Consider the following 16831-nt stretch of genomic DNA (forward strand, 5'->3'; position numbering starts at 1 on the left):
CGGTGACACCCTTACTACAAAATAATACGGTAAATTATGTTTAATTGAAATGCTGTTCTGTCTTAAAAGGGTCGCTACAGTTATTTACAGCTTCCCTTAAAGGAATAGTTTGGGAAACAATATGAGAAATATTAGATGAGAAGCCTGACACCACACTCATGATTGTTCATTAACTGTGAAGCTACAGCCAGGAGATGGTTAACTTAGCTTAGCACAAAGACTAGAAACAGGTGGAAACAGATAGTAGTCTTGTTGTAGTGATGATAAATGCAAAGATAAAACACTACAAATATGCGTGCAAACATTCTTGTATGTTTGTGTGTGTCTTTAATCACATTTTGATTAAAAATCTATTAAGTAAATCCCTCCAGCTGTCCTCAGTCATTCTTCTCTTGCTCTCCTTAATTCACCGCTTCCAGTCTTCTTCTCTCTGCCAAGTTTTCAAAAGAACTGACAACAATCCAGACGGCCTGAAACTGACTCATAAAACAATCCAGGCGTCTCCCTCTCTGTCTGCCTGTCTGTCCATTCATACCTGCTGCTTAGTCAACTGGATACAGACAGATCTACAGAGACATGGAAAGGAGAGATGAAGAGAGAAGGATGGGGAAAAAAAGAAAAGAAAAGAAAGGAGAGGAAGAAAATGAGGGTGAAATAGAGACAAGAGGGAGTGCGTCGAGTCGTGTCAGCAGAATAAAGAGTGCACAAACAATAACAACTCACTCCTACACACGCACAGCGCTCACTTCAAGAGTCTCTTCAAGTTAAAATGCTAAAATGGCCTTTAAAGAGCAGAGAGAGCGTTCCTAGCATCCAGAATTCAAACACACAGTAAATTGACTTTTTTTTGGTGTCTTGGCTTTCTTTCCTTTAAAATGCATTAGAGGACAAAGTGCTGCAATTGTTCAATCCATTACTCTAATGAGGTTTGATTTTGTTGCCAATAGAAGAGGGAAAAAAACAACTAAAGGGAACAACTATGGTCATGTTTTGGTTTTTCTTACATTTAAACAATATTAACATTATTAGATTGAATCTTATATATTGGAGGACATGTTTTTATTTTATTTTATTTTTTTACCCGATATGAAAAGGAACAAAACAATGAGCTACGTGTTTCAAGAGTTCAATATTATTTGAGATGAGCCAAGGGATATAAAGACTCATTTTGTTGTAGTGCCCAAAAACTCAAATTTCTTTCTGAGTCATTGCTCATGTTTTGAATTTGCATAGTTCATAGTTGAGTTTCAAAACAACTGTGAGTTGGGAAGACAACTGGGGAATTGAGAGGGATGTCTGGTGCTTCAGGAAAGGAGAAAAGACTGTTGACATTTTGGTTGTGGTTAGAGGTCAGTTAGCGTAGCATAGCATAAAAACTCAACTACTTCTCTGCAAGAAAGTGAATAAACCTTCCCAAGATGTTGAAATATTCCTTTAACAATGTTTTAAGCAAACACACAAAACATGTTGTTAAATCACTCATGTCTTGAGCTTAATGCTAAAATCGTCTTCTTCCTGTCTCCAGCTGATGACATCAAGCCCTGTCCTCGCTGCGGCGCCTACATCATCAAGATGAACGATGGCAGCTGCAATCACATGACCTGCGCCGTCTGCGGCTGTGAGTTCTGCTGGCTTTGCATGAAGGAGATCTCCGACCTGCACTACCTCAGGTACTAAAATATCTCCTTTCACTGCTCATGCCAACTATACAATAAATTCAGGAAAGATTTCATAGTCTTCTACTCTTATTAGATCTAATTGCTGCCGTTGATACAGTTCACCATAAAATACTATGGGACAGACTGGAAAACTTGGTGGGACTCTCTGTTGTTAAATCAATCATTGGACCTCTTCTATTTAACATTTACAAGTTCTTATTGGGCCACATTATAAAAAACAATAACATCATCTATGATAACTATCATGTTATGCAGATGACACCCAACTTTACCTTGCTCGGTTCCCAAGTGACTATAGTCCCATACTAACCTTTTACCCTCTCTATGCTTTCCCTCCATCAGTCCATCTGGCTGTACGTTCTGGGGGAAGAAGCCTTGGAGCAGGAAGAAGAAGATCCTGTGGCAGCTGGGAACTCTGATCGGAGCTCCGGTTGGCATCACCCTCATTGCAGGCATCGCCGTCCCCGCCATGGTCATCGGCATCCCTGTTTACGTCGGCCGCAAGGTAAGAAACTTTAGACTATGCCATTAGTTCAAGACAGAAACAGCGTTCTAAACAAGTGCATGTTTGTTATTTAAACTATAACTAATCAGTACTTTCACACAGATTAAGATCTGCTGCTGTTTTGTTCTTTAAACTCTAATAATTTTTCACTTTTTTTTTCTTTTTCATGTAATTTTAATTAGCCTGGTTAGTTTTTTGTTGTGCTGAATGTAAACATTTGCCCTTTTTCCTTTGGTTTGTCTTCTTAAATGTTAATATTGCCTTGTTTTCTTGGTCTGAATTCATTTGAGTTTTTACTTCTGTTCAGACAAAACAAGATATGAAAATGTCACCATAGTCTTTTGACCTATGATAAGCAGTTCAGGTATTTCATATACCAAATACTTAATTGATTAATTTATTGTAGTATTAGTGATACAAGTTACTACAAATTTGTGGTTACAAAAGTATTATTTTGACCAAAGACAGAGCTCAACCTAAGACCTACATTCAAACAAAATCCTGGATCCTAGAAGTTCAAGAGGCTGAGAAAATTGAAATTAAAAGTCATAAAGGGAACTTTATTAAACATCATGTGTGATTCAAGTGAACACTGACGCTAACATAGTCTCCTTTTGTCATCCTCTCTCTTTGTGGCTTTGCATCTTTTGATACTGGGTAACACTTTTTGTAGTCTTTATGGTCAGTTCACTATCTTTGTCCACACTGCTACAGAAACCAGAAGTGGAAAACCACACAGTTGCAGCGACACACACATATACACACACACACACACATAGTTTACACTGCTACCACAGTCACTCTTTCAGAATCATCCTCTGGTAATTATTAGGAATTTACAGCATTGCAGAACTAAAACCTGTATGTAAGTTACATTAGCTTTCTCAAAATGTGTTTTCAGTTCCTTTGAGTACCACAGAGCCATTTCCAGTCACTCTAATAATCACACTGACCTAAAGATAAACTCCAGCACTTCTAAATAAAATCTGTAGCTGAGTGATCTAAGTGTAATTCTCAAATTATCTAAATTTAACGCCTTGACGTTATCAGATCATCTTAAATGCGCTGATAAGTACATTAAGAACATTTTATGGTTTTGTTTTTCCTTAAGTAAGACAGACATACTGGCAAATCCTTTCAGTGATATATAGTCAAGGCAGAGCTGGAATATGAAAGTAAAGTAAAGGGACATTTAAAGATAAACAAGTGAATGGGATCAGAAACGGTGAATTTCCTGAATTAATCTACTTCTCTGTCTTATTTTGCTCACTTTTAGGTCATAAATATGCATGTTTATTTGGAAACCTGCCTGGTTTGTGTGCCTTTTGTTTGGTTGTAGGCTAAAATAAATAAAATAGTGCCACAAAAAAGTCATAACCTAAGTCATTAACCAAGTCGTGCAGATGTGCTGAAATTCCTCTTTTGTCTAATGTTCAGTAATGTTGTGCTTCTGCATCATTAGAGACAAAAGAGCTAGAGACAAAAATCATTTTGCTGAAGGACGTTAGTCTTCCAAGTAACTACAACTGCACATTAACATACTGTAGCACTCTCTTGTGGAGAATAATGCAACTACACTTTTAAGTTTAAGTATTGACGCTCTGGCACGTTGTGAAGTATTGGAAGTGGTTAAGATAAGATAAGATAAGATAAGATAGACTTTAAGTAGCAAGAGACTAGAGTGACAAAAATAGAAAAAGAAAAGATAAAAATATAATCTAAAAAAGGCACAGAAGGGTAAAAAAAAAACAACTAGTTAACTAGTTAGATTAACCGGAGCTTAGATACAGCAGCTCACCCACACACTGTTTGTTTACTTGGTGTTCTGAGAGTGCAGGATGAGTGGCTGTGGCTTTTCTTTTCAGAAAACGTTTCAGTGCTAATGGAGGTTGTGTGTTGCAGCCTCGTTTCCTCCACAACAAGCTATGACACAGATTTTCTTCTTTAAAAAGAAACTGTCCAAAAGAAATGGGTCTGTGTGTGAAATGTAGATCAACGATGATTCATAGTGAATCCCTGCAGAAAAAGCTCAACATGTCACAATGATTTTTTACAAAGGTTTTTTGCTTTTATCTCTGTGTTCACACCTGTGATTAGTGTTTCTTTGTGAGTGGTTTTAGGTTGTGTAGTTTATTCCAGAGAAGCCTGTTGACTGGAATTTCCCTCGATAAACTCAGGAGGAGTTTACATTTTACAAATACAAAGAAATTACACACGGGGAGGGTTTTTATACACTTACGATTTGCCTAAAATACAGTGGAATTTACCTAAGTTCCATTCCTGGCAGTGTGGAGGTTGTGAATTTAGAAATTGTGAAAAAATGTAAATAATCAGAAGATTTTGCAAACTTTCTGGGGGAAATTTGGTGTGTGGTTAAATCTTAACAGGATTTTTTAGGGTCAAACTCAGGCAAAATGTAATGACAGAAAAATAATAAAGCAATAAAAATGACAACCTGTTTGACCCAAGTGCACATTAGATGAATACAATCATCAGAAAACAGTTTGACTTTAGGCAAAGATTGAGGCGACTGATCATAAATTTATACTGTAATAAATAGGTCAGTAACTCAACATGTTTATTAGTTAGTCTGGTGCATGATGGATGATTTCTGTGTGAATGTTTTTGTCATTTTAAATTCACCAAAAGTCTGATGCACCAACCTTTAACCTTCACCTCAGCCTGTGTCGATCCTCAGTTCAGTCGCACTGTGAAGTGTTTGTGAAGTGTTAAACCGTCTCTCTCGCTTCTCCTCCGCTGCAGATCCATGCCCACTACGAGCTGAAGAAGACGTCTCGTCACAGAAGGAACCTGGCCATCACGGGAGGCGTGGCCCTGTCGATCATCACCGCCCCCGTCATCGCAGCTGTCAGCGTGGGTAAGAACCTCGACGACCCGACCGTCATCTGTTATGCACCGTGAATCTCTTGAGGCCAAAACAAACCGAGGACAGGTTGTTTATCAGTGTCCAGACACACTGCTGCTCATCATATATGTAACAGGGGAGAAAAGTGGGAATGAAAAGTACAATTTTGAGGAAAATTTCTGTTTTAATAGAGTGAATAACATTGAAAACCAAAGACATTATAACTCAGAATAGACTTAAATCAGACTTAGATTATCAAAATGTTTTTCTTTAAAAGGTACAATTTCCAACTTTCCCCAATAAAATGTATAAAAACTACTAAATCTATGTTATATATTTTGTTGTGTACTTTATCCAGTTTGAAGTCTCATTTTTAAGATTTACTTTTTAGATCTTGGCCATTTTTAACAGTATATTTTAACCATATGAAGGATTTTAGTCATGAGACGACTGGATCTTAAGTTATTAGAGAAACAAGCTGAGCAACTGAAACACTGATTTTTAGCATGAATCTGCTTTATTCAGTGTTTTTCCTGGATTTAATCACCAGGTCAGTTTGTTTTGGAGAGAAGGAGACCTCTGTGGATAATTCAGCTCTCTAAAAACCTCCTGAACTGTTCACACTGAGGGAATCCTAACCAGGAGAAGCTGACAGTGCCATGATCCCACACTGCTTCACAATGTCATTACACTACGTGTTTTATTGTTGTTATGATTAAGAGACCCCTAGTGGCAGGAATTATATACTGCGCATTTAAAATGGAAATATAAGAATTTGAAAATGTACTGTGTCACAGTTAAATCTCTAAGTCAGCTCAGTATTTTTTACACGTCTCGTTTAATTTGGCAAAACTTGTTTCATTATATCAGTGTCTTTGTTTCTGTCTCTGTTCAGGCATCGGCGTGCCCATCATGTTGGCCTATGTGTACGGTGTGGTGCCCATTTCTCTGTGCCGAGGAGGAGGCTGTGGTGTGAGCAGAGGGAAGGGCCGAGGTGTACGGATCGACTTTGATGAGGACGACGGACCGATCACAGGTGAGGACACTGAACCGATACTGACTTCACCAGGATATCTTTCACCGAATCCTCAGACCTAAGATTCAGTCCTACCCTCTAAATCTTGCAGTGGCAGATGCGTGGCGAGCACTCAAGTCTCCGAGCCTCGGCGAGAGCAGTCTGGACGGGGCAGTCAGCGGTCTGAGCACCACCTCCCCCAGCGAGGGGCTCTCCGTGGCCCCCGGGACTCTGGGTGACACGCCACACTTCAACACCTTGGCAGGAGGGGCCCTGGGAACCCGCACCGGCAAATACAGCAGGTGAGGATTAGGGATGAAGTAACTGAACCTCACTCTGCTCAGGTTCAAGACGAGCTGCGTATAAGTCCTGCCCTTACTTTAGTCTAAAACTAATCAATCAACAGATCAAACACTAGACGTCTTCTGCAAAATATAATTGATGAATGTGGGTGTTTGTGTTGCTCCAGGCTGGAGGTTCAAGCAGGGGAGTTGGCTAAAGAATCAGCCCAGAGGGAGACAGGCAGCCTGGGAGCAGGGAGTGACTGTGCCAGCACCCGAGGAATGGCCGGATCCATCATCTCCTCCTACACACTGCCTGACAGGTGAGACAGGAGGCTCCTGTCTTCTTCTGTGGTGTCTTTGAGCTCCTCTTTGTTCCTGTGAGAGTTTTCCTTGTCCGGCCGCTAACTCGTCTGTCGCTCTCTAAGTTTTGATTTGGACGTGATGTGATTTAGATAAAAGGATTTAAACTAATCTGATGACTTGGCAGGTTGACGCCATGATCTCATGTTGTTGTCTTGTCTGTGGCCCAGAGGCCTAAAGCTACACAAATCCCTCTCTGTAATGGAGGGAGCTTTACTTTAGCAGCAAATAAACCATATCACATCAGAGCTGAAGTGATTTGCATGTGGTAAGTTGTTTTCAAGTGGTAACAAGAGGTTGTTGAGCTGAAAATAATCTTTTTTATTTTATTGATTTGTAAGTGATTATTTGATGGTAGCAGATTTTCAAAATGAAAACATTTTTCTCCAGTAGACCACAATGTATTTGCCATTTTACTAGTGGATACAGAATTTTACAAGAGAAATTTAAAGCAGCGAAACGTAACTTTCACTGAGCGGCAGCAGTTAAACAAAGACTTGACCTGAGCTCTCACCATGTGTTCCTGCAGGGAGTGCACCAACCTGGAGATCCAGGTGGACATCGAGACCAAACCCAGCCATCTCTGCCTGACCAGCGAAGAGGACCTAACCCCGCCCCCGGGCTCTGCTGCCATGGCGACCGCCTCCGGAGGTGAGGAGCCTCAGGACTGCAGCTCCCGAAGGGGCGGGGCTTTGTCTGGCTCGGCGTTGGGACTGTCACCGGGAGTGTCGATCAGGGAGGGGCTCAGAGACGTCACCCTGGCTCAGCCGGAGAGCATCCGCAGCGACCTGGAGATGTCGGACACGCAGTCGGATGACATTGCGGAGCTGACGTCGGACGACTGCGACTCGCCTCACCTGAAAAGCTGTCACATGGCGGCCGGCCAGCAGCCACAGCCCCCTTCCTGCCGAGCCCTGAACCCCTCCACTGAAGGCCTTCACTGTCCTGCAGACAGCAACGTCATCCTCTACGTCTGAGAGAACAGGAGCTCTCAGGATTGCACAAAAAACTAACCGATCCCCCAACATTTACATTTAAACTCCTTTACTTCATAGCTTTTTTTTCTGTTGTCATTTCTCATTTGCTGCTTTTGCGACTCACAGACACCGTCTAAAACACAGACAGCGTTTGTTTACTTTTGTCTGTTTGTCTTATCTATCAACCTGTCAATCTCCTCACTGAGTAAATTGTCAGGGTTCTACCTCTGAGATTTATAAGATGATGATTTATGTTTACTCCTTGGTGCAAAATGCCTTGGCTACTTAAGCAAAAAAAAAAAAGAAAAGAAGAAGAAAAAAACAAGAGGTACAAATTTTCCACAAGAAATATTGCAAAACGGAAATTATGAAACAAGGTGAAATGTCACCAAGCACAGCAGAGGGAGAAAGATTAGTTGAAGACGAAGGGGATGTTTATAACGATGTGTGAGTGAATGTGGACTTTGTACTCAACTATTGTGGCTTTATTTCCCTCTTTTTCCTCTATTTATATTCAGATGACCTTGAAATTGTATTATTTGCCGTGTGCATGAGTCTGCATGAGCTATGCCTAGTGTGAAAGATTCAAAAAAGAAAGAAGGGGGGGGGGCAGCAAGTTTCTGTTGCACTGGTGAAAGTTAAAGTTTACTTAAAGAAAGAAGCTGCACTTGAATCTCACTTTCTCTGCACAGAGGAGGAGGAGGAGGAGGAGGAGGAGGAGGAGGAGGAGGACTGGGGGGGTGGGTTCACTGAATTATAGAAATAAATGAGTTCTGACAATGACGTGGCGAGCACAGAAGACACTGCAGTGAAAGCACTAAAAAAGACATTTATTCTTCTTCTATTTTAGTGTGACAGTGTAGGATCTATTTCGCACAGTTAAACACAACCCAGTACAGAGAGCGGCTCTGTCCAAGGGCTGGACGATACAGACAAAAACCTTATGATAACTGTCAGATCATTATTTCTTTTGAGTGGAAAGGCTGATTTTTGCTCCAGAGTCAAAGTTTAATTATGGTTTTAAACTTTCTTTATGGTCACAACATGTGGAATATTTCACTAATGTGAAGTAGAAAAACATTTATACTGATTAAAATATAATTTATCTAATCTAAAATCTAACTTGAGCAGTGAATACCTCTCCTCCTGGGATGTGATTGACAGTTTCTGATTGATTTCTGTGCATCTAAGCATGGAAATTATATCGAACGTTTATCAAGTGTTTGTTATATTTATATTGAGGAAAATGATATCATTTTTATATAAAATTAGATCGTGATAATTATTGTTATTGTTTTATCGCCCAGCCCTATTTTATCCTACAGTTTTACACTGAGATCTACATCAAACAGACATTTATCATTCAGTACAAACTTATATAAACTTATATAAATCTAATGTTAATCTTAAAAAAAGCAGAAACCTTTAGCTGAATAAGAGACTTAAACACTTACTGTTTTGTAGGTGCTACATGGATGTGGAAAGTGATGGAGTCACTCTCTCTGGTGACTTGATCTGCCTTCATACTAAAATTCATAAAAAGCTATAACAAAAGTTACATGCATTAAAACAGCAATGCAACTTCAGATTTAGATGTAGATTTATTACCTGGAGACCATGTTAACGTGTCAGTTACTCTGCTACAAGTAAAATACAGTATTCTCTTTAAAAGGCGTCTATATTTGCATATAACTCTCGGCTATGTGAAAATAATAACAAACTTAAACGTAGATGGACAGTGTACGTGGCACTGTTTCTATACTGTACTGTGCTTTGCCTTTTTATATTCAGATACTTCAAATATGGCGGCCATCGCCCAGATAGTTGGCATCACATTTATTTATTTGAATAAACACTGACTGAACAAACTTTTTTAAGCTGTTCATCTTAACAGTCCTAACTCAAGGTCTTATTCTGGAGTTTTTGTCACATCTTACTGTTTCCTCACACAGACAGCCATTCTCAGTATGACAACTGGACCAACTCAGTCCACTGAGGAAAACACTGAGATGTGGTAGAAAGCTCTTGAAAATGCTAGTGAGTGGACCTTGAGTCCTATTTTTACAACAGAAGGGGTTAAAAGCTGGATCACACTACTGTCTATAGTGTATAAAAACATTGTATTGATTAATTTGCAAATTATTTTTCTCTATTAACTAACAATCTTTTTTTCTATAAAATATCAGAAAATAGTTTAAAAAATAGTTGCTATACTTTTCCAGAGCCAAGTGTAACTTATTTAGATTCCTCCACAGTTTACAACACAACAACACATACTCCCATTGGAAAAAGGATTTGGGATCTTTTTTGGTTAAAAAAGTAATGAAACGGTCAATTGATAACTGACGTCCTGCATGGGGAATTATCCACCTGACAGCGAACACACCTCCACCTCCAGAGTAGCTGCCTAACCTGACGCTGCTCACTCAGCTCTGCGCACATGGCGGCCCGTCATTGTCAGACCTCTCTCACTGTGTGTGTGTGTGTGTGTGTGTGTGTGTGTGTGTCATGTGACTGGACCAGTGTTTGACAGTTGGCTGCCTTCTTGCCTTATAGACACTCACTGACTAACAACACAACACACACACCCGACTTTGTTTTGGTTTCCGACGTGTTAAGTGGCTGTGTGACCCACTTGAATGTGTGTGTGTGTGTGTGTGTGTGTGTGTGTGTGTGTGTACGACTGGACTCCTGATGAATGTATTTGTTTGTCCCACTTTGTTTTTTGAATGAGCACTTGTGCACTTTATCTGAATTTACCTTATTTATCTTTTTTTGTTTTTTTGCTCTTCATCATTTGTTGCTCGTTTACTTCAGTTACAAACAAAAGTCTGTGGTACAACCAAAATAAATCACCTACCAGAAGGCCTTTTATATTGGATGTAACTGAAGAGGAGTTTGGCTCAAAAACAACCTATAACCATTTTTTTCAGATAAATACTTTGTCAAGTTAATCATTCAGTATTTTTACCTTAAAGGGCATCCAAGATTTTTATCAATTTTGTGATGCAAGGACTATAATTATCTTATTTTTTATATTTTCTTCTATTAATTTATGTTGTATTAATCATCTTTTAAAGGTCAGTGTCACTTTTGGAGCCAAACACTTCAATTACTGATGCCAATAAGCTCTTCTTGATCATATTCACTAGCCTGTTTCTCAGCTTTCTATCACCTCTGTGCTTCTGTTTAAAAAAAAAAAAGGTTTTCCACCAGGTGTTCCTTCAATCCACAACTTGGAAACCTTTTTTTTTCATCTCAGAGTAGCTTTATGGATTTAGCTGCTTATGTAACTTGGCAGTGCTTTGTTTGGTTTGCACTTATCACTTGTTTTCTGCCTTCCCTGCCTGTGAGAAAACACACGAATGTACCACGGACGGAAACCCGAACTTCCCAAAACAGTCCGAATGAGTGTTAATGGAAATGTCCTATTGAGAACACAGGTGTTCCTGTCTTTATTTGAAAAGGTTTTAGAGTATATAGATAGCAATATTTAAGTGTTATTAAACTGTTTGTGTATTTCCTGTTACAGTTGAAGCTCTGCCTTGTGTGGGGTTGTACATACAGGACTGTGAAAGACAACTTGTTGACATTTTGAGGGGAAAAAAATAAATAAACACAATCTCATGTTGCACCAAAACAGTGAGTCATTGTCACTTTTTCTGGGAGAAACAACAGTCCAATGAAAGAGGCTGAAGTGTTTTTTAGAAACACAGTTTTCATACAGGCATTATAAATTAAAATCATAGATAAAATAGTAACCATAACAATATTAAAATGTACAAAATATTCCAGGACATTTGAACTCGATAAACATAGGGGAAGCTAATAACTTTATTAACTCGTGCATTGCAATATTTGCCGGAAGGAAGATGCTGTTAATGTCATCAGTTAGTTCCACCTGTGGTTTTGTTGCTCTGATAAGTCTGCTGTGAAAAATAATCATCAGGGTCTGCAGAAGTGTACCTGTGTTCCCTAGTTCAAAACTCTGTTAACATACATTTTATATATTCTGTTAATCCTCCTATTGTGTTCAAGTCACATTTTACCCTTTCAAATTTTATATTCCATAAATATTATCCACTTTTTACCGTAACTTTGCCTCAAAACATCCATATAAACACAACAACCCTGAACACTGAGCCATAGTGTAGTAGTGTAGGCCTATTATTTTGGGAACAGAAACCCCCTTTGACAAGATCCCATATTAGTCATATTAGGTGAACACAGAACTAGGGAACATCTTTTTCAGGTTCCTATTATGTGCTATATGTATCTGGGGAACAAAGCAACCTTGGGAACATATAACCCTATGGGAGCAAATATGTAGAACTTGGGAACATAGGACCTCTTGTAATGTTCCCATTATGTGCCATATAAAGCTGGGGAACATAGGAATGACTTTGGGAACCACTGTTGTGGGGAAACTATTCCAGAGAAATTTTAGATGTTGGAAGAATGTTGGCATAATGCAAAACACAGGGGGAAGCAGGGGAGATGGAAGTAATATTAATTTTAAAATAAAATAAATAAATAATAATTAACAAAAATATGATACTGAGAAATTTATACTGTGTGTTATCTGTTTTTGTTTCAATATCTTAAGAGAATCAGCTTGATATAGCTGTAATCAAGGATTTTCTTCCTTCTAAAAATACTTTTAAAAAACTGGGTTCCCGACCCGTCCAGTTGGTGGCGATAGTGCGCCGCCATGTTGTTTCCCTGCCGCTATTAAACACGAAGAAGAAGAGAGTTTTGCCGTAAAGCAGAACGCGTTGAGTCGGCGGAAGGTTAAAGTGATTCCTGCAAAACACGGTAAATATAGATATTTATCAGCATTTTAGCAGTGTTTTGGGAAATTTTATACATCGCAGAATGTATGTATTGTTTGAAAATATCACAGGATGCAGTGTAAATAATGTAAATATTGTTGAATGAGAGCGACCTGTCGTTAGCATGAACTAACGACAGGCCGCTGTCATTGAAGGGTAAAAGAGTCCGTAACGTTACCGATAAACATCTCACCTGACCACAAAATCATTCAACAGCTGTGGGTAATTAATACATTTAAAGACAGATATTCTTGTTTGGGTATTTGAACAGTAAATTTATGTTTTGGTAGGCATGTAGCCTGTCTACGAGCAGCTAGCTGGCTAATAATAACAGAGAAAACAGAGAAGAGTGGGAATTAGTTGTGTGTTCTTCAACTTTTGAAGCCAGAAATCTATTTAGTTTCGTTTTAAACATCTGAAAACACTTGAATTAAGAGTGTAGATGAGGAAATGTAATTTATATTTAAGCACATGTACGAAGTGAATTAGCATAGCACAGCAGTGCCTGTCAGGACCACAGTGTAAATAATGATCAAAACTCTTAGCTTGTGTCATACTTTTAATTTAAGCTAAACTTATGTTTGGTTTTTTTAGAGTATGAGCACTTCGGTTTTTATAATGTAAAATTACTTGTTTTTATTTCTTTACACTAATCGTATGTGTGCGTCTGTCCAGTAAAATGCAAAAGTTTTTCTTACTTAACCATCAGACTTTTAATTTTTAAATCAGTCCTTTTTGAAGGATTCACCGTCCTGGACAAGTGTCAGTCAGTTTTAGGACACAGCATAGCACAGAGTCTGCTCTCCTGAGGCTAACAAATGATTTGTCGTCTTTAGTCAACATTTGTTGTTTTTAAATGTGCTCAATAAATAAATTGAAATCCACCATCCTGCCTTTCATATAGAGGAGGTGTTAACGACTGTAGCTATTAGGAATAATACGTAACTTTATTTTCATATCAACAAGATTTCAGTCAGACCAGGTGTCAATTGGCAGCCTGTTTTGAAATAAAACCAAAATGTAATTTCTTACCAAAGGTTGCGAAGATAGTCTTTTTGAAACAAAACCAGTGTAAATACTGGAAGACAAAATGTCCTTGAGTTATTTAGGCAGGAACATTCAGCTGTGATGGTCTTTGTTTTTACTAAACTGCATAGAGCACCTTTCCCTACTGATGAGACAGGTGCCTCTAAATATAGTGGTGGGTCTGGAATCTGTGTGACTGACCACTGTCTTGTCTGAGGTACATACTGGTGTTGTGTAATAACCAAACAGGTGCAAAAAAGACAAATCTGTCTCATCCACAACGTCCTGTTTGATTCATTTCCCCTCCACCCTCCTCCTCCATCAGCATCATGCCGTTTGTGGACGTGCAGTCGCGGCTTGGCATCAACGTGGACCGCTGGCTGCTGGCGCAGAGCGGACCGCAGCCCAACAAACGGGCGGCTCGCTGCCACGCCTTTGAGAAGGAGTGGATCGAGTGTGCCCATGGCATCGGGCAGACCCGCGCCAAGAAGGAGTGCCAGCTGGAGTTTGAGGACTTCTACGAGTGCATGCACAGGCAGAAGACGGTGAGTGTTTTTGGTGTGAAAGAACAGGGGGGGCAGATAATCCAGTAAAGGTCACATTGATTGTTAATTAGCAGAACCTCCTTCTTTAATAATTTGATCTCTTGTTAAATAAAAAATCTGCCTGAACCCTCTGAGTCAGAGCAAAAAGCAGAGTTGTTACCAACCCCTACAGCCTGTGTTCTGCCCTGTTGTCGTTTGATTATGTGTCTTATTGATCTTCGTAGTTAAATTTGGTGTTCTAATATTGCCTTACTTGATGTCAAACCTGCAGTCATCTCTCACATTTAATTATTTTACATCACCCAAGCGTGGTGGAGTTTTGTGACACAGATCTTTACTAAGATCACATTAAAAAGTAATTTCCTGTCGATCAAAAAGTGAGCAACTGACAGGAAAATCAGTGTGAGAAAAGCTTCTGCACAATAAATGAAATGTGCTTTTAAGTATCACATAAAATAGAGGTTATTACATTTACCTCCCAATGCCTTCGAGCTCTTACTGAGCATAATACTGCGTCTCCCAAACTGGCATTTCAGATGACTTAAACAACACTAAACTGCCTGTTTTTTTCTATAGAGTTTGGTATGTTGATGTATGTATTTCTGTTTCTATCCCTGCCTGACGGATGCTGTTTTCACACCAAACTCTATAGAAAACCCACACAGTTTAACATTGCTTAGGCATCTGAAGTGCCAATTTCAGGTTAAAAACCAGAGTTATCCTTTAATGACGTCAGAGTTAAACTGAGGTCAGCCTTGGCAGCAGAGTCAGCAGAGGACAGATTGACAGACGCTCGGGGTGAATGTGCTGCAGCAGCAGGAGCTCCCTCGCCTCGTGGCTTCGTGGAGATGAAACAGGATGAAGTGCTGATTAAAGATGAACGTCAGCTGAGTCAAAGTCAGAGATGTTTAGTTGTTAAGAAGTTGTATGTGGCATTTTCACATCCGAGTTGCTGCTATAATTACTGTAAATAAGCAGAGACCGTATCTGAGAAGACCGCCTGCATCTCTGCTGGATTTTTCTTTATGAGCAGCTGAGTTGGACCGAGATGGAAATCTACGTGTCTTTACAGCACAGAACCAGGGTAGGGAACTTTTTCTTCCTGGGCAAACAGACCTAAATCTTTCTCACCTGGTGTAAGAAGCAAAAGACAATGTTAAAATCACATTTATCTTTGTCGTCTTTATCCTCTTTAAGATGGACAAAGAAAAGCAAAAAGGTGGAGGGCTGTAGAGCGTCGTCTTTTATTACTTTAATTTCTTCTTCCCCCTCTGTCTCAACACTAACCTCCTCTCCTCTTTACTTCCTGCAGCACGAGAGGTTGTACACGATCCGTAAGCAGCGCGACAAGATGGTGAAGGAGGGGACCTACACGCCACCGCCCTGCCACTCAGGCAAGTCGGACTAATCGCCATGAGGAAGCACACGACCATCTGCAGTTCTGTTCTTGTGTATAGTAAATCAGATAAAACTATTTCCTGTTCGCCTGTACAAGTTTGCAAATAAATGTTATCATCCACTGTCACTCTTCCTCTTGTCTTTTTCCCTCACTCTCTTTTGTTAATGTACTGATATGTGCAGGCAGAATGAAAACAAGGCTGCAGTTAAAGGGAGTTGCTCACAGAATAATGATTCCTGGAGCAAACTAAAAATATTTAGTTTGACTTGAACAGTTTTTAATTCTTGAGCTGTGTTTGTAGGCTTATAACAAATGTACAAATACCAGTACATCCAAACACCTTTCTTAGAGGATAACTCTGGTATGTAACCTGGGTCCTAAGCAGAAGCATTAATTATTCAGTACCAGACTCCATTGTGGAAAGCAGTCATTTTACTCAGCACAACACAGGAGCTGCTGGAATACCACTGCCTCAATCAGTAAGTTTGTTTGTGTTATTGTTCAACATTCAGCGGTTGAAGAAGTATTCAGATCCTTTTACATAAGTAAAAGCACCACACAGTAGCACAAAAAAACGAACCAGTCATGGCAGCAGTGTTCCAGAAGCTCCTGTGTTCTACTCTATAAAATGACTTTTTGTCAGTGGAGTCTGGTATTGATATATAGCGATGATTCTGGTTAAACAAAATGGGTCTTACTCTTAATCCATATTTTCCACTGGAAAATAAGGCCCATGTTCAAAAATACTTAGATACTTTTACTCTCTTTTCAGTACAGTGCTTAACTGCTACATGCAACAAACCAACAGGTTTTATTTAATAACCTCCACACAGCTGGTTTTATGGCCTCTTGAATGATTTAATGTTGTTCCTCCAGCTCTATAGTAGCCTGTGGTGTGTTCATCTGTGTCTCAGCTGCAAATGGAACTTAAACTACAGTCTATTTTCTTAACCCACTGACCTAATTTTAGTAAATCATGTAACGGTTTAGCAAGTAAACACTCCCGAGGGGACGGCCGGACCGCTCCACTGAGAAACAGATATGAGTGGCTGCTCTTTGACACTGATTCAATTACCAGCATTTAAATCAGGCTGATGGGATTAAGAGACTCTGAGAGTCGCCACAAGATGGAGCCAAGACCTCAGAATTCAGGGGGTAAAACTCAAGACAATATTTCCTAATTTTCTGTTCTTACAAGCAACTGTTTCTTTGTTTTGGTCCATACTTTAACTCAGGGTGCCAAACAGTTTCCTGCCTTTCATATATTTGAACTAGGTTTGTCAGAAATCCTCAGGCTTAAATTCCCAGGATCATTTGTATCTGCAGCGAGGTCAGTCTGAGAA

The 16831-nt window shown here is 39.5% G+C and overlaps 2 protein-coding genes across 2 annotated transcripts in view; both read left to right on the forward strand.

The window, feature by feature from the left end:
* rnf19b (ring finger protein 19B) overlaps positions 1-11326 on the forward strand; it is a 39103-nt gene extending 27777 nt beyond the window's left edge. The window contains exons 4-10 of the mRNA XM_018674139.2: positions 1526-1670; positions 2022-2184; positions 4948-5062; positions 5946-6086; positions 6178-6367; positions 6535-6669; positions 7239-11326. Of these exons, the coding sequence (XP_018529655.1) occupies positions 1526-1670; positions 2022-2184; positions 4948-5062; positions 5946-6086; positions 6178-6367; positions 6535-6669; positions 7239-7686 (1337 nt within the window). The 3' untranslated portion in view covers positions 7687-11326. The remainder of the gene's footprint in view (positions 1-1525; positions 1671-2021; positions 2185-4947; positions 5063-5945; positions 6087-6177; positions 6368-6534; positions 6670-7238) is intronic.
* A 1056-nt stretch (positions 11327-12382) lies between these two features.
* On the forward strand, positions 12383-15614 carry ndufs5 (NADH:ubiquinone oxidoreductase subunit S5). The gene is made up of 3 exons (XM_018674138.2): positions 12383-12501; positions 13870-14089; positions 15402-15614. The coding sequence occupies exons 2-3, from the start codon at positions 13874-13876 to the stop codon at positions 15495-15497; spliced, it is 312 nt and encodes a 103-aa protein (XP_018529654.1). The 5' UTR covers positions 12383-12501; positions 13870-13873; the 3' UTR covers positions 15498-15614.
* The last annotated feature ends 1217 nt before the right edge of the window (positions 15615-16831 follow it).

The sequence above is a fragment of the Lates calcarifer genome, linkage group LG3 (assembly GCF_001640805.2).
Source record: "Lates calcarifer isolate ASB-BC8 linkage group LG3, TLL_Latcal_v3, whole genome shotgun sequence".
Lineage (NCBI taxonomy): Eukaryota > Metazoa > Chordata > Actinopteri > Centropomidae > Lates > Lates calcarifer.

What these genes read in the sequence shown, in the direction of transcription:
- ndufs5 (XM_018674138.2), top strand. Translation starts at nt 13,874, where the DNA reads ATGCCGTTTGTGGACGTGCAGTCGCGGCTTGGCATCAACGTGGACCGC. An exon ending in GCATGCACAGGCAGAAGACG is followed by an intron (nt 14,090 to 15,401) that starts GTGAGTGTTTTT and finishes TACTTCCTGCAG; the next exon opens with CACGAGAGGTTGTACACGAT.